Genomic DNA, 23,866 nt, shown 5'->3' with positions numbered 1-23,866 from the left:
GGATCATGTAAGCACAACGTTAGTTCAAATCTCACTGGGTTTGAAGTGATCAAGTGTGATTCTTGAGTCACAGTTGAACTAAGTGTTTGTTTGTTCTACAGGATGTTATTAATACCTGCAACCACTTACTACTGTTGTTCAAGCAAATCTTGAATAGGAACTACATATTTTGTAAATATGTGACGATTGCATAACTGCTGTAGCATGAATTTTTAGAACACTTCGATTATAACCCAAGGTAACATTTTCAAATTCCTACTGATTAGATAATGATTGAGTAACAAAATCAAACTGCCACAAATTTCTCGTAGCTCTGCTATTTCAGTCAAGACAATTACACTCCCATCAATTGATGATAACCAGACGAGTAGGAATGGGGTGAATCCCCCGAGCACGGATTAGAATACAACAGTATCCAGCATGGTTCCCAGAGTCTGAATGATGTTAGATGACATCAAATTGGAGACATGCTCTTCCAGATGCTTCTTTGCGTCTTGCCTTCCCACGTTAGCGATGGCTAGCTTTTCTGGAGGTAACTCGTCCTCCTCCTGAACCGCCTTATTGTACTTAATGGCCAAATTCAGCATCTCCTGCATATTTATTGTAGCTATTCATTGATATCATCCTTTCTATCAAAGACTCGTTTTCGAATTCCACAAACGAAACCTGAAGTCACTCACCTGGACAGTCTGTTCGTTTGTTTTGGAGTGGGTATCAAACCTCTGTAACGTCAAGCCATCAGTCCACTTTTTTTTATGTAGGTTTAGCAACATTTTTTCCTCCAATTCATTCTTCCGGTAGTTAATGGCAATGGAGTAGTAGTGACGGTTCAAACCATGGATCAATGCCTGTAAAGCAAATAAAAATATATATTCAACATAGGTCACACACTGTGAAAGAATTGCCACTGCTTTCTTACCTGGATGGATGGCTTATTGAGATGGCCAAGGTTGGATGTGGTCTGACGTGGTTCTTGGCCAAGCATCATGGTCTGTGGGTTGATCAAACGGAAGGCATCAATCACCACTTTTCCTTTAACACTTTGGATTGGATCCACCACTACTGCAACAGCTCTCTGATTCAGAGCCTCAAAACTCTAACAGAGATTCAACAAACATGAAGTCATTCCTTAGTACAATGCCACATAATTTTTTTTTATAACATTACAGCCACATCTCCACTAGACCTCAATAGAAGAGCACTGAAGATGTACATGCTGCCAGACATTCAAGTCATGTAGAGTTCACAAGGAGAACTATGTACATCACCAAGAAGAACAATTTATTTTTCAACAGAAGTGGAACCCAGCAAAAAGATAATGCAAGAAAAAAAAAAAAAAAAAAGAGAGAGAGAGAGAGAGAGAGAGCCTGTGCCTGCATGGAATGGGAAATGAACAACTGAAAGACAAATTTACCTGTTGAGTATTGATGTCCACACCAGAAAGCCAACAGCCAAAACCAGGATGGGAATGGTACCAGCCTACCACCATTTCTGGTCTGCAACACCACAATGTAACAGCAAAATAAGACCCACGGATTAAAATTACTGAGTGATGCAAACATTCCAGTGTGGATCATTCGTATGCCAACAGAAAGTGCAAATTAAAGTAAAAGCATCTAGAGTGAAGAGATATACACTGAGATCAATTAGGCATGGATGACACATAACCTCAAAATAATCACAGCATTTCAACCTTACTATGATATTATCATTTTATCTTTTGGTTTATTTACCCCCCATGTACCCCTTTTTCCTGTCCCAGAGAATTACTAAGACTAACCTTGATTAGGCTCTGTACAAACCTGATGAGAAAAAGCCCAATAAAACACCAGATTGATGCAGTGTGAAATATCACCATTTCAGAAATCTGTAGAAGCTGAAACCTTTTGTTCCTTTTCTTTTCTTTTCTTTTTATGTGTGTGTGTGTGTGTGTGTGTGTGTGTGTGTGTGTGAGTGTGTCCTAAATAACTTCCACCAGAACAATAAACATTATTATTTATATGTGTCAGACTAAATAGTTTCTAGCAGAGCAATAAGCATTATTATTACAGTCAGTACCTTTTGTTCACAATAATGGTTGTAAAACAATGGAGATGGAAGAAAAGGAAAATTGAGGCAAGTATAAGGCAAGACAGAATAAAAGATGAGAGGGAAGAAAAGAAGAGAGGGTCCAGAGCCACCTATCTCAAGCAACAACACTGTCCAGTTGTCAACCCTTTTTGTTCCTATTAAACCCTCAAATTTTTTGAGATAGTTATGAAACCCACAGTTATGAAAAAGGTACAAGAATTCAGTCGAGACCTGAACTAAAGAAATACAGCTTTTAAGTCAATGTGAACCCTCGTTCTCATTAACTTAAACGATGGTCACACCATTTTAGTTTTGTAGTTTGAAAATTCCACTTATGTTCTCCAATAATAAAAATAAACTCTAAATAAGGGAAGAAACTTCTCATTCTTCGACCCTGTTTAACATATTTTGTCCTATCATAAAAACCTTGCTCTTATCCATCTTTTTAAGAAATACATTTTTTCCTTATAAAAAAAAAAAAAAAAAAAACCTTGCTCTTACATAAAGCCTCTTCTCTCTAACTATGCTCTAAAGGGAATTTTAAAAGTACCCTTTGGAACCCATATCCTCCATTCAGCAAACACAGTATATCAGATTGATAAACTTAAGAGGGTGCCACAAGTCCCCGAATTGTACTAAGAAATGTTATTTCCCTGATCTCTGAAGCTTGAGTTGGTCTCTCCCTCCCTAAGCTTGGAGCTTGGGTCTTCTCTTCCTCTTTGTTTCCATTCTTCACCAATTCTTAAATCAACTTAAAAAAAAAAAAAAAGAGAGAGAGAAAAAAACTTGTGACATACGTTTTTCGTTTTCATAAAATCACAATAATGGCCTTGATAAAATATTTTTTGGTATATGTGATATAAAATAGAAAATACCTTTTTCACCTTCTTTTTTTCATATGTCCCTTTAAAAGAAAACTTATACTAACAGAGATAATGAAAATGTCCATCAAAACATTTTTGTGTTTTTATGAAATTACACTAACCTTTTCTTATACATGTCATTTGAACTTATAAAATGCACCACCTTTTCATACTGGAACGCAATGAGAAAAGTACTCTACACATCATGCAAAATGATGCAAATCCCAAGTGACCTACTTTTTCTATGTTGTTGACACAAAATGACAGTACCTCTTTGGGTGGTCATAATTGCAGTTAAGAATGGTAAAAGTATCTTTTTATCCTATTTTTCATATGACTAAACATATATTACTGCTGATAAAAAGCTTTCCATACATGTAACAACAGCAATTCAAATTAACTAACTGACAGCAGAACTCTTTTATGTAGAAATATGGAATTACTTAGAAGGTATGTAAAGGAGCTGGACAAGATTCAAACAGCTTATAATAACCACATCTTAAGTTGGCTACTGTATGACTTTGATGGCTTCTAGGCACCTTTAGCAGACAACTTGGACATTCACTACCTGGATATATTTGATGAGATAATGGACTACTATTCTTGCGTTATCTATCACAGTTGTAACTCACCATGCTTGGCTGTAATACTGTCAGCAAAATTATATCATCACCCCCTGTCCCCCTTTTTGTCCTTCAATGTTATTTGCCAATCAAATCCCTGTGACCCAACTTTGCATGGCTGATGTAGAATCTCCATGCTCACAAGGATAGAACTTATGCATTAGGGTACACAAGCTCTTTTATACATTGCATCCTATTGGCCAGTACCCTATCTTAACATGAGATGGGCGTCTCATTTTTCTGAGACATCTCGGGTTGTCTCGGTAACATCCGCATGCATAACATCCTGTGACATCATTTTATATGGGGGTATATTGTCTTGCCCCCCATGAAAATCTGAGACATCTCAGCGAGACACCCACCCATAGCCATAATTAGTAATATTATCACATCTCCACCCATAGCCGTAATTACCTTTCGAAGTCTATCGGTGCTCTTTCGAGATCATTACAGGAAAAAGAACCTCCCCATTCAAAAACAAGATAGAAATAAGAAATAAAAGGCATACATATGAACGGCAAGTTATTCACCAACAGATGTCACATGGACTTTCTCAGATGTGCAAAATTCAAACTCAAACCTAGTACCAGTGAAGAATCAAAGACTTCAACATTCTCATCCAGTACCATTAACTACTATAGGATCCTACAGCTCAAACCGAGGCTTCTCACTTAAGACCAAGACCTAAAATTAAGATCAGCGTCAAGCCAAAAATACAACGGTTGCCCTAACCCTAGAATAATGCCTAATACCGTTCCCTAAGTTATTCTGTCTTCAAAAATAAAAACTTCTAACAAAACGGCGACAAAGATTACAACAGTACCTGCCAGTCTGCTTGAGCATATCAAGCATGTTAGTCTGAAATACATGATCCACGGCTTCAACGCTAACGCCCGTCCCACTCTGCGGCATGGCGAAAACATCAACGACGCGTACAGTATACTCGTCCACAAATTCCCCGAGCATCAAACCCATAACCTCCATAGGAACCCCAGCTCTCCCTGTTTCACCATAACTCTTATTTTCCAGTCAGATGACCGAACAACAATGCATGATTTAAATAGATCCAGGTCCGCAAAACAATTCCGCATAACATCAGTTTATCAAAGTAAACCAGAAAATAAATAGCTGAACTAATTTATAGGAGAAGGGAGAGGGAGAGCACCGTGCTTCAGCATCTTGAGGAGGGCAAGCGAAGAGATATAAACCTGCTCGGACGAATCGAGAAGTGGAGAATCTGGCGGAGGATGTCCCATTCCCCCGGCGCCGGAGAAGATCCTCTGCAGTCGCTCCATTTCCGCAAATTCCACTTTCTCGCTCGCTGCACGGTTCCTCTGAACGTTGGCTTCCTTGGAGTAGCCTTGAAGAAATACAAAATGTCGGCAAAACAAACGGTTTGCCCGCTATTTATTGATCCAGGACGCAGGAGACCCACTGAGACCCGTGCCCGCATAGTTTGCAAGCTGAAAACCTCGTTTGAATTTGATTGAGGCCCAACAGCCAAAGGCCCACTACACTGTAGTGAAATTTCAAAGGGTTTAGTCATAAAATAAATCAATTAAACAAAGATAATTCTATTTTTACTTTCCAGATTCCTAAATTAAGGCCTATAACAAAATAAATAAATAATAAATATAAGAGATGAATAATAAGAGAAAAAAGAGTTTGGACTCGATCACTAGGTTAAGTTGCATCCAACTTTTTATTTATAATAATAGTATTAATTATTATATTTACAATAATATCATTTTTATTTCAAATAATAGTTGCACTTGGTTGAACAAAGGCCTACTAGGGAGACTACCCTTCCAATTATCTTTTCATATTTTGGACCCAAATCATGTAAAAATGGGCAACATCAAGCTCAACCTATTGTTGTTACAACAACATATCATTTTTGGTATGTGGACGGTTATACTTGAAGTTCTTATAATAAGTTATTAAACTCACCAAAATATTTTGTTACTATCAACTTTTAATCCCAATGAGGTCAATCGCACAATCACAAGGTTTTGCAACTCCTAAAATCCGTCGAAACCACCCCCATTTCCTTTCCATTCACCCTCAAACCTCATCAACTCATTTAATCACCATTCATCAATCAAATTCATCCCCAACAAACAAAAAATGGGAAAAAAATAAACCTATTAATCTTATTCAATCAATATGGGAGTATCCAAAAACACCCCAATGATCTTTAGCGATGAAAAAGATTTTTTCGGATTTTGATGGTGAAACAAATAACTCCTTTGGATCTACCTTGCTCTGATACCAAGTAATAATTAAGGTAAAAACATAAGAACATGGAAATTTTTTGGAGAGAATATGTTATGGTCTTGGGTTAACTACTTGGCTTTCTGCTACCTAAAAGGTCAATTTTTTGGGTAGTATTAGCTAAATCTTGAACATTTGGTATCAAAGCAGGCGCTATGTCACGAGTTCGAATCCCAACGTGAACAAACTTAGCGGAAGGGACGACCTAGAGGCCGAATTAAAATTACTGGTAGGTCCACACAAAGGTAGGTTGGGCCAGTGTCGTTAAAGTAGACCGCCGTGGAAGTCGGTTCATGAAGGTGGGTGTAATGTAATGTTATGGTCCTGGGTTAAGTACTTGTTTTCCGCTACCTAACAGGCCGTAGGTGCTTAACAGAATGACAATATGCAATATGAAAAATTCTTGTGCTGAAATATAGTAGATATCTTGTTTTCTGTTGAAGAAGTTCCACAGTGTTTTATTCTTTTTGGTCTAAGATGCTCTTGAGTAGGATTAGTGCTCCACTTTATTTCCTTCCTAAGGGAAATAAAGGAAAGAGGAAGTAGATAACCTAATGGGAAATGGAGAAGTATATTTCAATGTGATCTATTTTTCCTTTGAGAATAATGTGCATCCTTATGTTGTGTATAAAAGGAAAGATATAAAAGAAAAAGTTGTGACACTTAGGCCCTGTTAGTGCCTTTTCCAAGAAAGTTGTAAAGAAAAAATAAGTTTCCACGGATTATTAGTGCCTCATGTTTATTGGAAACACTTTTTTAGTTGAAAATTCGTACTAGGAAAATCATATAATTTTCCAGGTAAGATTTTTTAGTCAAGATGTACTAGAAAACTATATGGAATTTTTTTAATAAGTATTTGAAAAATGATGCTATAACACTTTCAACATAAAATAATTTTTCATGGTAATTTTAATTTTTGATATTTTATTTTACTAAAAATTTAATGAATAAATATGGTTATGTATGAGATTAATTATTAATGTCTACTTATTTTCATGCAAAAGGCTCTAATAGTTCTATTTAATTTTCCATTGGAAATTTTAATTTTTTTTATATAATTTCCTAGTAAAACATTAATAGGATTTTATCTGAAGGTTTTTTTTAAAATATTTATCTTAGAAAAAAAATATTTCTAATTTTTCCTGGGATATAAATTTTCAACCAGGGGTACTAACGATACCTTCATTTTTTATTTTAAAACTAGGTGGAGATGAAAGTGTCAATTTTTTTAGGATGAAGTTTTATTTACTCTTCACTTTCTTTTAATAATGTAAATTTTACTTTCATTGTTCAAAATTGTTGGCTGCAATGGTTACTAAAAACTGTGACATAAATTGACGAATGTGGAAGTAGAATAAATTATAAAGCTTATATGCTAATATTGCAACCACTGTTAAACAGAAAATCTTCTCGCTTTAAGTTCAAGCTTTCAGATTCTTGTAAGAAAACTCCTCCATATTTCGACAATGGCTAGCAGTGTCAGGTGCGTTGATGGAAAACTTCCCAGCTTACTTTGAACTTGTCGAAATGCTTCTCTGATCTTCAACTATGCTAGCGTATACATTCGACGCAATGGACTACAATACGGATTAAACGATGAGTTGAGAGGGTCGTTTTAGTCAGTTTAACAAAATGTGTCTGTTGTTTGCTCTTTTGCTGTTGATTGGAATCTATGAAAAGCCCATGAGAAAAATTTTAGTGACATTATGGGTGTTAACTTTTACAGGATGACTTCTTCTTCCAGTCGGTGATACAGAGTTGACAGATAAAAATCAGAGCTATGGGATCCTTCAGTCGGTTGTGGTTATTATAAACATCAGCATACCTTTCTTTTCCGATGTGGGCTTTCTCCATCTTTGTGCAACCAGAAACAAGCTTCATAATGAAAGAACACGACTTTCTACTTTCTAAGTGTCTGGTCTTGCTCGAAGGTAGTCTTCTATCCAAATTCTCATTTTTCTATCTTGGAATGGGTCTCTGTTCAATGGAATTTTTCTGGTAATGGAGTAAATATTTTCCGAGACATAGTTTGGTGGATGTGTATAACCATCACGATACACTATTCGTGGGTTCTTATGTTATTGATTTGAAGAGACAACAAGGAGATCTTGTGCTTCCCATATCTAAGTTTCTTATCTAATAAATGATTCAGATATGTGAGCAAATGATATTAGTATGGTTCGAGAAGAAGTAGCAGTCCATCCATAAATCCATTTTCTTCCCCTATAAGTTCCAGTAGTGAGAAGAATTTGAGTTCTTACTCTTCATATGTTATGGTATGAATATACCATACCAATTTGTTGTGTATGGATGATGAAATTCCATTGATACAGAGCCAATTCCAATAGACTTATTGGATGTTCCCATTGGTGTGCATCCAGCAGGAATTGAACCTACGAATTTGCCAATTATGAGTTGGGCGCTTTAACCATTCAGCCATGGATGCTTAACAGAGAACATTCTATAGTCTTAGTAAGAGGAGGAAGGGTTAAGGATTTACCCGGTGTGAGATATCACATTGTTCAAGGAACCCTAGATGTTGTTGGAGTAAGATCATAAGTACGGGTCTTTTCCACATCAAAAGGGAATCTTTTGTTACAATAGAATCAGAAGTCATGTGGATTATTCAAGAACCGAAGTCAATTTGCTTTGTAAAAAGAAGATATCGATGAACTTCTATGAAATGGTTTCATGGAATTCAATCAATTGTCTCGATCGTGGGATATTATTGAGTCCGGGTTATCATAGGATTTCCTGCGATTGTTTCTAGTATGGAATGAGTCAATCATCCACTTTGGTATCTTATCGAACAAAAAGGGTGATATTGTTCCTCCATTGATCAAGAATTTGGATCTTTGGGAAGTATCATGATCATCCAATAAGAAAGGTTTCCATTTATTGAAATGAACGATTTGAACACCTAAGATTCTAACAACTAATTGCAGAGTCAATCATTTGGACCTTTCAATTCATAGATGTGGATCTTGGACCGATGAATGGGTGTATTCCCAATACTCACAAAGAAAAAAGGAAGTGACTCGATAATTGACCTTTCTGGAAATTTGAAGAAATTCATCCTATCAGTTTCTCCATGGATGCTGGGAATATTTTCATGGAAAGGAGGAAGACTCTGGTTCTCGAGAACAATGATGCTCTGGTTCTCGATAACAATGATGTGTCTTGTTTGGTTAAACTAAAGAGCGTGCACGTTCCTAGTTCCAGTGGTAGATAAAAAGAACTATGAAATTAGATACAGAAAAAAGTTAAAAGGTGCAATCATGTTCACCAAGGGATCCTCATTGCCTAATCTGAAGGATGTGAAAGGTAATCACAAGTGCCATAATGTCTGTGAGATGCACTCCAAATCTGAAACTATTGTAATTGGTGATCTAACATAAAGGTTTTGTTAATGATGCAACAGGTTTTATCTAAGCATTAGTTACCTCTGTATGTAGTTAATATTAAAATTGTTCTTGTATTGATTGATTTTTTATGGTAATATTTCATTTTAGCAAAGTAGGAATCTATATGTGACTCTGATGATCTGATCGGTGGGTAATTTGTTCCCAGAAAAAAGCTTCCCCCCTTTTAGTGCATTCAATAATTTGTTGTTTTTGAAGAGTTAAATCCTTACTCTTGGTAAAGATATTTCCATGAAATTATGGATTTTCTTTTATGTCCTAACATTGATATTCTGCTCTTAAGTGCATACTTTTCGTAGCCATTTGCTATGCTGCACAATCAGTATGAATGGTTTCAAAATGTACTTACTGTTTTATGCAATAAGTACACAAGTAACTATGGTTATATGCCACTTCTTTGATGTTGCAAAAGAATGGATAAATAAAATAGATTGCCTGTTGAGAATTCTTTCCAAATTTCACTGTATGTTTCAAAATGTGCATATAAATTTTGGCTTCAAAGGAAGTTTGGCGTGCATCAAGGATGGATGTAAATGTTTACTCATTACTACTCAGCCTACATTAGCTGTTCTCTTTTTATTATTTATTTATTTTTTGTTTAGTGTTGCACAGATCAGATCATTTTCAAACTGCTAGTTAAAATCCCAAATGATCTTCCACCTATCCTAAGAGCACAGGTTAAACGTCCTAAGGGAGTACAGTTTCCATTCCTTCTTAAATTTGTGTCATTTATTCTTATGATAATCAAATAAATCAATAAGTTGGATCAATGGAAAGGCCTTATTCTTTCCGCTCCAGATCTGGCTATCATATAGCCCAACTGACATAGAGAGGCATATCAGACCTGGGTGTGTGGCGCTTAGGTTTTACTTGTGTCAACCAAAGGAAGTGGGTGAAGAGACACTTTACATCAAAGAATCCAGGCTTCAAAATTGGGATCCTTTTTAATTTCTTCAGTTCAATTACAATTTTCATGCCTTCCTAAAAAAATTAATTACACTCTGCAGTAACTTCATCCACAGCTTGGGAAGGCCTTTGAGAGGCTTCAGATAGTACTTTCTGGAGAGCTGGATGAATATTTGTACAAGTGATGCACAGATGGTATTTATATATAATTTAGGCGTAGAATTGCAAATTTGGTTTGTTCTCTACTTTTAATGTTTTAGTGCCTGGTTGAACCTATTCTCCAATGACTGATGCGGTTTTGAGTTTTGTTAGATACACCTGTTTGGACCCCAAGATATTTCTCATACCCTAAATGTCGTGCCAAACCCACAGCCCTTGCTCCTTTAACTGAATATTCAGAGTGAAAGGAAACTGCAATGGATGGGTCCTCAAAGTAAGTTGCAGCAAATCCTACATAAAGTATTTGTAGAAGACAATCAGGACGAAGAACTGAGAATTATCATGATTGCTAAAAGTTTGTGGGTACCTTCTGTTAACTGAAATTGGCTATTGCCAGGTTGGTTTGTGCATATCATGAAAAGTAGGTAGCCTATAAATTGGTCCTGATACCAAAAAAGAAGAGGATACTTCCGTTCCTCAACAGATTGTCTTGAAGTTTTGAAGAGTGCAACAACTAAAGTGAGAGCCTTACCTTTACCCACTCACTAGTGGGAGAGAGTTTATAGAGGTGAACAGTTAATCGTTGCAGAGCTTCTTAGAACTTAAGAGGGGATCTTGGATGAAAGATGAAAGAAAATTTTGTTCTTTTTCTGTATCCGTTCATTTCAGACTGAACACCATGGTCTAAGCTATGGTTGCGTTCCTTTCATTGTATAAGGGAATGAGATTTGCTTGGAACTTATTTCCTATGATAAAGTAAGCTTAACAGGACATGAAATTTCTACAGGAATTTTGACTTCTTGAGAGGTTGTACTTGTTGTCGAGATAAAATTCTCCAATCCTTAAAAGCAAAGTGTTTTCCTGTTTCCAATTCAAATGCCTCCTGTAATTTTCCATTGAAGGTGATCGGTGTGCTATTGTCAGAACAATCCTGAATATTCTTTTCAATAGACAAGTACAAGCAGATGTGCAACAAATATTGGAGTAGGCCTTTTTCGTCGGATAGTAAGGAAAAACAGCAGACCCATGGTGGAGCTCCTACTAAAGTCAGATCTGATCCAAATTCAGTAACTAGGTTGTTCACTTTTGGCGAGAAAGATACTGGAGGTATTGCTCTTCATATTGTTGCCTCAGTTGAGAATGCAGATGATGTACTAGATCTACTTTCAGGTATGCCTCTCGTGGATTTTTGCTTGTTCATCATTTTTAGGTTTTTATTTTTATTTTTTTCAGCAGGGATTATATATTGAGGACCAATAGTTTTGTGATGCTCAATGCTACGTAGGATTGACTACAAACATGGAGAAAGCCAAGGATGAACTAGGATTTGCTCCTACAGATTATGCTTGTCAAAGAGGGAATAATTATTCTATTCAGCTTGTTCAGAGTGAGATATCTAATGCAGCAAGAAAATCCTATTTGATCCTTGTTGTTGCCAGTCCATTACCTAAGGTGACGATATTGAGTAACTATCAGGAATAAAAGGCGAAGCGTTCTGGTTCTAACATACACGCTGAAAGCATAAATCAAACGAATTGTTTGGCCTGTTCAAACACCTGTTCATGAAAGAGGGCAAAGAGTTCTCCATTGTCAACTTGTCATTCTCCCACTGGTGGCTGTTGCTGTGCAGTCTGTGTCTTTGTGGATTTCTGTAGGTATAAAAACCCCTACCTGAAGTGTTCTTTGTTTCAGCATTCTGGTTGGAGCAACTGAATTTTGGATACATATGTGTGTGTCGAAGCATAGTGCTGTACCTGAACCAGTTTTACTGTTACTGAAGAGATTTATGAACATCAGCATAAAGCATTGTTGTCCAATTATATGCTTTATGTTGGGAGCCAACAAATGTTTGTTCATATTGTTGTTGCACGATGTGGAATGTGCCCTTTGTGGTGATAGTGAATTTCATACTGCCAATATGTAACTCTTTTTAAGTAAACATCTTCTAGTAAGAGGTGGTTGCTTTAGGAGAGTGCATTCAGAATTCATGTCAAATATGTCAAATTACAGAGAAATAAAAGAGGCAAAATAGACCCAATTTCATTTATAGGTAAGTCAGAATATCATCTGTAAGTATCAATCTACATCAGATTCCTTTCATCTCTAATTGATGGAAACAACCTAACTCCAGAGGAAAAACCATGCAGGAACGACTTCTCTACAAGGGCATCAATACATCGACAGTGTTAGAGATAAGGATAGATGCAGTTGCCATAACCTGCAAAAGATGCAATCACCCAATTCTTAGTTATGTCCTAAAGATAGGTTATAAATCGAGACTGTGGAGTATGGATACAGCTGCTTACTTGGGTCAGTCATAACAACAAGGGAAGAGTCTTTGAAGACACAGTTCCAAGGGTTCCTCCCCCTGGTCTGGTAATACAGATTCATGACCACCGAAGCATGGTTAATTAAAGTGTTTGGGTAGAAACAGTTGCAGCCCTTCTGTATCACCCTACAATCCACCTGTGAACAAGCCCAGTTTATGTTGGCAAGGAGAGTTGAATCATCTGACGAAGGCTTTGCCGCACACCAAGTTTTCTGTCATTAAAGCAAGTTACTGCCTGTGTCAGTTAACGCCATCTTGTATAATCCTGCTGTTTCATTTGGTAGGTGTAGGTCGGTACTTCGTTCTATTAAGACTGGTGTACTGGCATGTCAAAGCTTATTTTATATACTTAGTAAGTGTTGGGGAAATTCTACAATAAAAGCAGAGTTTGTGTGAGAATGGAGCAAAAAGAACATGGATTACCGTGGCTTGTACGGATTTGGATGTCCATCCTGCAAAAAACAAGAAAATTGATCAGCAAAATTTGTATGCTTTGAAAGTTTTTACTGTTAATGTCCATCTCTAAGTAACTTTGGATTCTGTTTGCTACCAGTTTCTGAGATGATATCTAAATAGGGAGGGATGCCATGGGAGGAAAGGCTAGCTTCTCAGAAGGAAAACCTTCAATGAATTTGCAGAAAGAAGCCCCATGATCAAAAATCATTTGAGATGTAATGAACAACCTTACATCATTCAGTTAAATACAAATCTGAGAGATGGTTAGCTAACTGGTTTTAGCACGTTTAGATCTAGACATCTTGACGACTGATAGACACAAATTTTGGTGAGTATCGTTATTACTAAAAGCTGAGTTCAAAATTTGGAAAAAGATATAAGAATATAAGAAACGGGCAGTCATTTTGGATCCACAGAGCAAATCATATTTCAGATTCAGAGGTTACAAGTTAGACAAAAAGAATGAGAATTTATATACCATGTTGCAATCCAATTCAACCTGACAGAATATTTAGCACATTGATAAGAACAAGGGTCTGATCTAAAGAGAAAGCACACAGGCGATATCACTGAAAGATTTGCGAATTAACTAGAGTTCCTGCTTAGATCGGAAATACCCTATACCAGTTGCCCATTTGGAAAAAAAAATTCCGCTAGTTGAAAAAACACAGCACATCGAATGACAGGAAGTCACGAACAATGAATACCCAATATCACACGAGCATGAACATTCCAAGAACAAGGTGAAATCAGATAATGTAATTCCAAAGCAGCAAAAACTAAATATAAACACCTGAGCTGAACAAGAGGATCAGTAGAAAAAGTGAGAGCTTTGAGAGAGAGCGGACTATCAGAGCCATGGCTCCAGAACTAAGAGGAACGAGAGACGGGTCTGGATTGAGATGGGCCGATAGATAATTTAAAGAAGCAGTAAACGCCAAGAGCCTCGTTGTTTCGCAATGGAGGGGGGTCTTGGATGGTGGAATCTTGTCACAGAAATGGACAAATAATAAGGGGATAGGACAGAACATGTAAGAATTTTACAAGTTTTCCGTTCTGGGTGTATATGGAAATACAAAACGCACTAACCATTTGCCCGTTTGAAATAGTCAGTTGAACTTCTGCTATTTTCTCAATGGTCGGCTTTAACTCTTCTTTTGAGTATTACCAACGTAAGGTTAGGGAAGAAAGTGAAGTAAAGACTACGAATCTTCCTACCTGGGCTCCTCTTGCTGATATTTAAACAAGGTTAGCTCGTGGGTATGTCTCAATCCACGCAGTTTTCTTCTTGGCTTAGCTGTTCTTGTTTTTTTTTCAACGAGCAGTGGATAGGTGGGTTAAAAAGTAAATCTCGTATTTGGAAATCAAAGAGAAAAGTTTTGTGTTCCTTGAAAGATATTAAAAGCAGATCAAATTCTTCAGCAACAGCATGGTGATCCGGAGGTTGAAATAGCTCAAACTGCTTGCTTTACGAGACACTTTTACAGCTGTTTGATTTTCGGAACCGACAGCCCATGGTCCCTACGGACGACAGATTTAGACAATGAGATAATCTTCTTGCCGGGGGTTTTGCTCAATCTTGCTCGATCATTTCCATGGATCGGCATCGAAATTTATGGTAATGGCTCGTGAAATTATTAATGGACCCACTGATTGAAAGCGCAACTTCCCACGAGCAATAATTGTAGGTAGAAAAGTTTGCAAGATTATCCAAAATCAAATCCATCTATGCAAGGCAGTAAAAAACCTTGAACCTTCCATTATAAAAAAAGAAAAAAAGGAACCCATGAACAGTTAAACATGCAGCACGTCTCTTCATGGTGGAACGATAAAATATGGAGGACGGATACGGCAGTTCAAGAATTGTAGAAGACGAAGAGAAGAGGGACTACTCGTGGAAGACAGGGTTGGCTTTACAACTAGACAATCATGTATCATACACCAGAATATAATATAAAATGGGATTTCTTCCAAACTCTTAGCTGGAACAAGAACCAGAAGCATCACATTGGGCAATTTTCGTCAAAGTTTGTCACGAGTACATTATCTCCAAGCAATGCTGACTCTGCAGCATGCTGCTCTGTATATGAATGTACTGTGGAATTTACTGAAAACCTTCGAACCTGGAAGCAATGGCTGTGTTTGAACTTTACGCTAGGCTCTATAGCCTTTAGCTGCTTGACTGCTTCTGCCACTGAATGAAGGGAATAAAAAAAGACAGCAACCGTGGCAACCACTATGCTAATGCAAACAGATCTCATCTCCAAATTGGCTGTGTGAGTGACCGGCAGCCGGTAAGCGCTAAGCTCCCAGTCCAACTCGGCGAAAATGAAGCAGATAGTGTGCTTTTATAAATAAAATATAATTGTAATAATAACCGGCTAATTCTTTGACACGAAGTGGCAATCAATTCCAACTTGTCAACTTCCATTACTTCCACAAGCCATCTGTACTACTAGCCTAAATTATTCTCTGCTCGATTTCTTTAACGGAAGAAGAGGTATTCACAGTTCCCTGTCGTGGGTCCGTCTCCGTCTTCTTCTCCGAAGTCATAAAGCGTTCCTGGTTCGTTTGTAGCTCATTTATCCGATGAGTTGTTCTCGGTTATCCATTTGTTCTTTCAGGTTTCTAATATCCATTCTACTTTATTTATTTTTCTTCCTCTGCTTCATGTTAGATTATTAATTTCTTCAATCTGACAGTTTCTTCTCTTAGTTGTGTATTAATTCTTCTTTGGCTCCTTATGTTGAAACCCATATTCTTCTCTCCTTCTCCTTTATCTCTTTGATTGCTTTTAATTTCTTCTTTAAGTTGTGTATTAATTTTTAGATCAAGTTTGCTCTTGTGTCATCCAAGATTCATCAATCACAATAAAAGAAGAAAATGACCAGGATATAAATGCAGTTTCGTCTGCATTAATATATTTACTCGTCCTAGTAGTCTTTCTAAATTGACTCTCTTTCTAGGGAATACAAAAACTCCAGGAACTTAACCATTGTTTATGCTGTGACACCTCTGCGTACCCTAGCATTTGACCTATAACTTGTAACCAAGGAAAGTTAAGGAAAATCGAAAGAGAGATGAGAAAGATAACGCAATGCTCCTTGACTGAATCGTAATTTACAACAATCTTTTCGTAATTCATTCTCTCATTCACAGGGTTTCATACCTCTCAAGCTAGAGTTCACTTGCCGGGGACGAAGTTGGTGGCGTAGGCCCAGGCGTTGTTGTTGACGGGGTCTGCCAAGTGGTCCGCCAGGTTCTCCAAAGGGCCCTTTCCGGTCACGATGGCCTGGACGAAGAATCCGAACATGGAGAACATGGCCAATCTCCCGTTCTTGAGCTCCTTCACCTTCAACTCTGCGAATGCCTCTGGGTCGTCGGCGAGCCCCAACGGGTCGAAGCTGCCACCTGGGTAGAGGGGATCGGTCACTTCACCCAGCGGCCCGCCGGCAATTCTGTATCCCTCAACTGCACCCATCAAGATCACCTGGGTGGCCCAGATGGCGAGAATGCTCTGTGCGTGGACCAAGTTGGGGTTACCCAAGTAGTCCAGTCCACCCTCGCTGAAGATCTGGGAACCGGCCTTGAACCAAACGGCCTCGCCGAACTTGACGCCGTTGCGGGAGAGAAGCTCAGGGAAGACACATCCAAGAGCTCCAAGCATGGCCCATCGGCTGTGGATCACCTCCAGCTCACGGTTCTTGGCGAAGGTTTCGGGGTCGGCAGAGAGGCCAGCAGTGTCCCAGCCGTAGTCACCTGGGAACTCACCGGTGAGGTAAGATGGAGACTCGCCGGAGAATGGGCCCAAGTACTTGACACGGTCGGGTCCGTACCAGGGGCTGCCGGAGGCAACTGGCTTGGGTCTGCCAGTAGTCTTTCTCATAGTGACACGGCCTTCGCCGAGGACTTCTGAAGCGGTGGGTACCAGCTTAACGGCCTGGCCGGCGAATGAAGGGGAGGAGAGAGCCATGCTCGCCATCTGTAGATACGGTTAGCTTTACGGTGCTTGGTGGGGAAGTCTGGTGAAGGGGAAGCTGTGAGGAGAGTCTTGAACAATTTTAACTTTATAGTTGCAGAGGTAGATAAAAGCCCTATCGGAAGACATCTCTATCTTTACTCCCATTGGGTGACGAATTGATTTTTCCCTGCCTAAGTGGCACTTTCTCATCGCGGGATTTGTGTTCTTTGTCAAGACAAAGACATAGGGGACCCTACACACGCCAATACCATCTTTCAAGAAACATGGGCCGCACAGATCAAATCTCTCATTCAATAGTTTTTTATTATCGATATGAGAAAATTTAAAATTTTGAAATATTTTAATTATTTTTAGTTTTTAAAAGTCTTATTTACTGTAATAAAATTTAAATTCGTATATTAACTAATTAAAAATCATATTCTAATCTATTTAGTATTTTCAAAATTTTAAGTTTTTAAAAATATTTTTCTTTTGTTTTATTTCCTTCTATTTATTTTAATCAAATATAAACTTTAAAAATTAATTAATTAAATATCAATTTAATTTGATTAACAACTTTCATTATCGATTTAAGATATTTTATAATTAAAAAATTAATCTAGAAAAAAGTATTTTAGTTTTTTAAAATTAACTTCTTGTATTATCGATAGAAGATACTTTCTAATTAAAAAAATAATTTAGTGTTTAAAAATCTTATTTGTCAGTACACGTTTCATTTCCTTTTATATATTGTAATAAAATACCAATTTTGTATATTTATTATTTAAAAAATATTTTTCTAATGTAATTAACACATTATATTATCAATTAAGATATTTTCAAATTAAAAAATATTATATTTTTAAAAATTTTCTTAAATCTTATTTCTCGGTACACATTTTATTACCTTCTATTTACTATAATAAATATAAAATATATATTAATTCATTTAAAAAAAATCTTCATCTAATCTGTTTAACACATTTCATTATTGATGTAAAATTCTTATTTGTCAGTACACATTTCATTACCTTTTGTTTGTTGACATAAAATATAAATTTTGTATATTAATCATTAAAAAAGGCTTCTTCAAATCTAATTAACATATTTTAAAACTAGTTCTTTTAGTATTTTAAAATCTTATTTAGTATACGTTTCATTACCTTCTATTTATTATAGTAAAAATAGAATTTATATATTAATTAGTAAAAAAAACTTCTAATTTGATTTACACCTTTTATTATTGATTTAAATATTTTTAATTTAAAAATAGGTAATATATAAGGGGGGGTTACTTAACAGACATTAAATTTGATTTTCATCTTCATCTTTATTTTATAGATCTATAAGAACTTCATCTTCAAAATGGGTGTTAGTATGAACAAGTTAATTTCAACTAGAAAACAATTTCCAGAGTTAGTGTCCCCAAATGAAGAAAACGCAGAAAATAAGAGAATTAGTAACTTGTAAAGTATAAGTAATTAAAATATAATACTGAAACATTAAATTAGGTAAAATAAACATTATTACTACACGAATAACTAATTTAATGTATAACTAAAATATATTAATGTACTAATTAATTTAATTATATATTATATTAGTTAAATATTACTGTTTATCATACATTAATACAGTAATTACATGAGTCAATTAACTGTGCACATGATTAATCATAAAAAATAAATAAATAGCGTTAAAAATAACATAAACGAATATGATACATTTAGTTATTAATTTATTGATAATATATGGTGTTCTTTAACATAAAAAAGTCACGATTAAACAGGAAAAATCTATCAAATACTAACTTTAACACACTATGTATTTTTACATATTATTAATTAAAAATAATTTTCCATTAAATTTAAAACCATTACTTTTATTAATTATAAAAATAAGTTAATTAAACCAAGTGCTTGAGTTAATAATATTTGAATTACCACTATTAAATCACTAATACAATAGAGTAAATAAAAAATAAATATGATTAATAAATAAAAAGTATCATATTAATAACATAAGATGGATTTTTTACATGGTATTAATTAATAATATATTTTGACAAAATTAAAAATAATTAGTTAATCAAATGCATACTTTAATTATATTTTATTTACTAGAGACTTAAATAGGAAGTTTAATATAGTAATAAAATTTAACAAAATCGGAATGGGGGAAATGGGGAAAATCAAACGAAATCGGAAGGTATTTTGGGGGAAAAGAGAATAGCGAGAGAGAGAAGGGAGTGGGAGGCTGAAAGGGAGAAGAAAGGGAGAACAGAGAGAAAAAAGGGAGGCCGAGAGGGATAAGAGAGAGGGAGAAGCGAGAGAGAAAAACGGAGAGCGAGTCCGAGAGAAGATAGGGAGGCACGGAGACGAGAGAGAGGGTGTGGGAGAGAGGGCAAGTTTGAGAGACGGAGGCCGGAGAAGAGAGGGAGCAGAGACGAAGGCCGGAGAGGAGAGTCCGAGAGAATAGAGGGAGCAAATACGTTGGGGGCACAGGGAGACGAGAGAGGGGGGTGCGGGGAGAGAGGGGAAAAAAAAGGGTTCGAACCCCCGCGTTTCCTTCATCCGGATGATTGACAAAAAGGGTCAGAAACCAGATTCCATTTTTTATAACGTGGGGATGATGTTCCGCTTCATCTCTAGCATCCAGATGACATGAAGTCTAGCTCTCCACTATTGACGTAAATTGATGAACAACGTAATATCTTCATCAAACCCTTCAAGTTGACTAACCCCACCCTAAATAATACCCAAAACAAGGCACAAGAATATTCATTTATTAAAGATATCACAAAAATACGTAGGTCTTTTACAAAATCTCAGAAATGCATAAGGATTTTGTAACTCTGACCCATAAAAAAATCTTGATCCTTTAATTCAGTAACTCACTGTATTTTTAGGAAATTTACCATATCAAACTCCCAGACCCACCAACGGCTATTGGGTAAGGAAAGATGATTTTATGGAACTAATGGGTTCAAGCATCTCTCACTTTCTGTGCTTCCATTGCTTGAGTGTCGCTGATGTTACATTGCTTCATAAACTGGTTGTCATGCTTGCATTTATTATTCTATTCTCATCTTTTTAAAAAGAAAAATGAAGGGAATTTTACCAAAATATCAGTTTGAAAAAACTTATTTATAAAAACAACGACAATCTCAACTTATTTGCAAAATTACTAAACTTTGACCGGTCCACTATACATGTGGATAGTCAAAGGCGACACGTAAGCTTTGACCGCTTACATGTCAACACCACATTAGTGCAGTATGGTAGTTGAACACATGGGCTGCGACATCATTATTTTTAAACTTCATCTGACACGTTATTATCAATTCCCTCTTTGCCCCGTCATCTCTCGCCACATCAGCTCAATCCACGTAAGCCCTTCGTTATATTTTTTTCGTTCTAATGTTTCTTCCTCGATATTTCTCCTCTCCTCTCCTCTCGCCCTCGCTCCTACTACCGCCGCTTGGCCATGACCGCTTCCCTGCTGCTGCCGCTCGGTCTCGCCCTCGACGCCCCCCTCTCAACCGCTCTCTCTTCGTCTCAGCCTCATCTTTCATTATTTTTCTCTGTTCCCCTCTGTTCATCCTCTCGCCTCCCCTTCTCTCAAAACTGAAACCCCACTCACCCTCCAAACCCAAATTTGAATTTCAGAAGCGGATTTAGGTGGGTGATTTTTTAGGTTTTTTTTTTAATTTAATCTAATTATTGTATTTAATTATAATGTTGATTTGAATTTAGGTGTTTAATTATAGTATTGATTTTTTGTGATTTATTGTTTAATTTCTGATTTTATGTTAATGAAATTTCTGCCAAATTAAAATTATTGTAAAGTTTTGTAAGATTTTTAATAAAATAATATATTTTTAATAATTTATTATTTTTAAATAAGGTGATAAAAAGTATGCAAATAAATTATATTTTTAAACACTAAAACAACTTTTTTGTATATTTTTTTAAATTATAAATATTTTAAATGGATAATATATCGGTAAAACTTAAGAGTAAAGTTTTTTCTATTTATAAATATTTTAAATGGATAATATATGGGTAAGACTTAAAAGTAACTTTTTTCTATTTATATATATTTTAAATCCATAGTAAATGGGTAAGAGTTAGATTATTTCTATTTATAAATATTTTAAATTTCTAAATATTATTATTTTTTAAATAAGGTGATAAAAAGTATACAAATAAATTGTATTTTTAAACTCTAAAATAACATTTTTGTATATTTTTTAAAAATTTTAAATATTTTAAATCAATAATATATGGGTAAGACTTAAGAGTAAGATTTTTTAAATTTATAAATATTTTAAATCCATAATAAATGGGAAAGAGTTAGATTTATTCTATTTATAAATATTTAAAATTTGTAAATATTATTATTTTGTAAATAAGGTTATAAAAAATATACAAATAAATTGTATTTTTAAACTCTAAAATATTTTTTTTGTATTTTTTAAATTTATAAATATTTTAAATCTAATTAAATTACTTATTTTTTATTTTTTAAAATATGAAAATATAAAAAGTGTAAAGATAATTTTTTTAATTAATAAATATTTTAACTGATATTAAATGGTGTTAAATAAGCAAGAGTTAATTTTTTAATTGTTTATTAAAAAATTAAATTTTTTTATTATTTTAGATACGAGGTAATAAAAAATATATTTGATTTTTTAAAATTTATTCAAAATTTTATCATATAATAACGTGGCAGAATACGGACCAAACTATACTGACGTGGCAGAGGGTGTGTTAATCTAGAGTTAGGTAGTTTTGCAAATAAGTTGACGTCGTCGTTGGTTTCGTATATTTTCAAACTGGTATTTTCGTAAAAAGCCCAAAAATGAATCCATTTCATGCTGATATCAGTAGAGAAAATTTACGAGTAGAATGGCTGGTCGAAAAAGTAAAGGTAAGAGAGAACAGTGGCAACGGAGAACCAAAAGAGAAGAAGATAACGCAATGCTCCTTGACTGAGTCGTAATTTACAACAATCTTTCGTAATTCATTCTCTTATTCACAGGATTTGATCCATCTCAAGCCAGAGTTCATTTGCCAGGGACGAAGTTGGTGGCGTAGGCCCAGGCGTTGTTGTTGACGGGGTCTGCCAAGTGGTCCGCCAGGTTCTCCAGAGGGCCCTTTCCGGTTACGATGGCCTGGACGAAGAATCCGAACATGGAGAACATGGCCAATCTCCCGTTCTTGAGCTCCTTCACCTTCAGCTCTGCGAATGCCTCTGGGTCGTCGGCGAGTCCCAATGGGTCGAAGCTACCACCTGGGTAGAGAGGGTCAATGACCTCACCCAGCGGCCCGCCGGCAATTCTGTATCCCTCAACTGCACCCATCAAGATCACCTGGGTTGCCCAGATGGCGAGAATGCTCTGTGCGTGGACCAAGTTGGGGTTACCCAAGTAGTCCAGCCCACCCTCGCTGAAGATCTGGGAACCGGCCTTGAACCAAACGGCCTCGCCGAACTTGACGCCGTTGCGGGAGAGAAGCTCAGGGAAGACGCATCCAAGAGCTCCAAGCATGGCCCATCGGCTGTGGATCACCTCCAGCTCACGGTTCTTGGCGAAGGTCTCGGGGTCGGCAGAGAGGCCAGCAGTGTCCCAGCCGTAGTCACCGGGGAATTCACCGGTGAGGTAAGATGGTGGCTCGCCGGAGAATGGGCCCAAGTACTTGACACGGTCGGGTCCGTACCAGGGGCTGCCGGAGGCAACTGGCCTGGGCCTGCCACCAGTCTTTCTCATAGTGACACGGCCTTCGCCGAGGACTTCTGAAGCGGTGGGTACCAGCTTAACAGCCTGGCCGGCGAATGAGGGGGAAGACAGAGCCATTGTAGCCATATTTGCTGATGATTAACCAAGAGAAGAGAGAATGAAAGACGAGTTCCGAGAGTTTGTTCGACGGAGCTCGGCATGGCTCTGTCTTATAACGGCAGCAGTGGAGGAAGGAGACGAATGTCTTTATCTACTGAAATCTATATGTCTCACCCTATTGGTTACCGGATTGCGATCGACCGGACGTGCTTAGAGGCCAACCAGGTTGCAGTCCTCCGCACCACACAAAGCAATTGCCTGATACTTTGGCCAAGAGATTTTTTTTTTCTTTGGTCTTTCTCCTTGGCCCTTCTGGTTACTGTTTCACTTATCTGTTTATCTAGCGACAGGGAGATCTGAATCTTTTGCAACGAATGCGAGCAACCCACGTCTGATTTCGTGGGGGATTACACAAATCTCTATCCATCCATCCTTTCGTCTTGAAATAAACGGAGAGCCGCCCCAACCAACCGTAGCAGAGTGGGTATGGTGGAGATTGATCGTCGTGGTGGTTGGCAACTTCACAAAACTGGCTGTCAAAATTAAAGACAGCCACTTATCCTATATTCCGGAGGCGGAGAACGAAACTCCTTGACCCTACCATATTCCTGCAGGAGAGAACCCTTTGACCACCATTATTCTGCAGGGCGCAGCTCGACTGAAAATATACGTTTTGTTACTGTAATTTATTCGATTCTCTTGGTTATTTACTGATCAAACACACAGGATATTCTAAGAGTTCAAGGAATTCACTGGATCCCAAAACTACTTATCATAAATTAGCAATACCAACCAAAATTTTAATGTAAGGGTAACCAAACTTAGGTATAAATATGAGATAAAGTTTCTCTCGTGGCCCCTCTAACCCTAATTTCTCTCTGTCTCGTCCTGGTCACCCCCTACTTAGAACTTCTACCTTAAATTTCTTTCAATTTTCTGGTACACTGAGAGATTGTGATTT

General features: G+C 36.8%; 4 protein-coding genes and 1 non-coding gene across 5 annotated transcripts; all 5 read right to left on the bottom strand.

Annotated features, from left to right (window-relative positions):
- Positions 1-226: 226 nt before the first annotated feature.
- LOC137964652 (26S proteasome non-ATPase regulatory subunit 14 homolog) lies at positions 227-4,921 on the bottom strand. Its single transcript, XM_068811389.1, has 6 exons — positions 4,722-4,921; positions 4,380-4,557; positions 1,415-1,496; positions 920-1,096; positions 681-848; positions 227-590 (listed from the first exon to the last, which is right to left on the bottom strand). Exons 1-6 carry the CDS (start codon positions 4,849-4,851, stop codon positions 399-401), a joined length of 927 nt encoding a protein of 308 aa, XP_068667490.1. The 5' UTR covers positions 4,852-4,921; the 3' UTR covers positions 227-398.
- Positions 4,922-8,202: 3,281 nt separating this feature from the next.
- On the bottom strand, positions 8,203-8,276 carry TRNAM-CAU (transfer RNA methionine (anticodon CAU)). Its single transcript has one exon. It is a non-coding gene; the product is annotated as a tRNA-Met (tRNA).
- A 4,056-nt stretch (positions 8,277-12,332) lies between these two features.
- Positions 12,333-14,087, bottom strand: LOC137955295 (glucan endo-1,3-beta-D-glucosidase-like). Its single transcript, XM_068802171.1, has 4 exons — positions 13,896-14,087; positions 13,070-13,098; positions 12,624-12,858; positions 12,333-12,535 (listed from the first exon to the last, which is right to left on the bottom strand). The coding sequence occupies exons 1-4, from the start codon at positions 13,960-13,962 to the stop codon at positions 12,504-12,506; spliced, it is 363 nt and encodes a 120-aa protein (XP_068658272.1). The 5' UTR covers positions 13,963-14,087; the 3' UTR covers positions 12,333-12,503.
- Positions 14,088-16,183: 2,096 nt separating this feature from the next.
- LOC137964596 (chlorophyll a-b binding protein, chloroplastic-like) lies at positions 16,184-17,161 on the bottom strand. The gene has a single exon (XM_068811370.1). The coding sequence runs from the start codon at positions 17,082-17,084 to the stop codon at positions 16,287-16,289; it is 798 nt and encodes a 265-aa protein (XP_068667471.1). The 5' UTR covers positions 17,085-17,161; the 3' UTR covers positions 16,184-16,286.
- Positions 17,162-22,031: 4,870 nt separating this feature from the next.
- Positions 22,032-22,976, bottom strand: LOC137964466 (chlorophyll a-b binding protein, chloroplastic-like). The gene has a single exon (XM_068811358.1). It carries the CDS (start codon positions 22,930-22,932, stop codon positions 22,135-22,137), a length of 798 nt encoding a protein of 265 aa, XP_068667459.1. The 5' UTR covers positions 22,933-22,976; the 3' UTR covers positions 22,032-22,134.
- Between the last annotated feature and the right edge of the window lie 890 nt (positions 22,977-23,866).

The sequence above is a fragment of the Aristolochia californica genome, unplaced genomic scaffold, assembly GCF_029961685.1.
Source record: "Aristolochia californica isolate CCGP_79_NKW_82.1479 unplaced genomic scaffold, dmAriCali1.0.hap1 SCAF_1, whole genome shotgun sequence".
NCBI lineage: Eukaryota > Viridiplantae > Streptophyta > Magnoliopsida > Piperales > Aristolochiaceae > Aristolochia > Aristolochia californica.
Note: the sequence above shows the minus strand (reverse complement) of the source record. Positions and strands in the feature narration are given on the sequence as shown.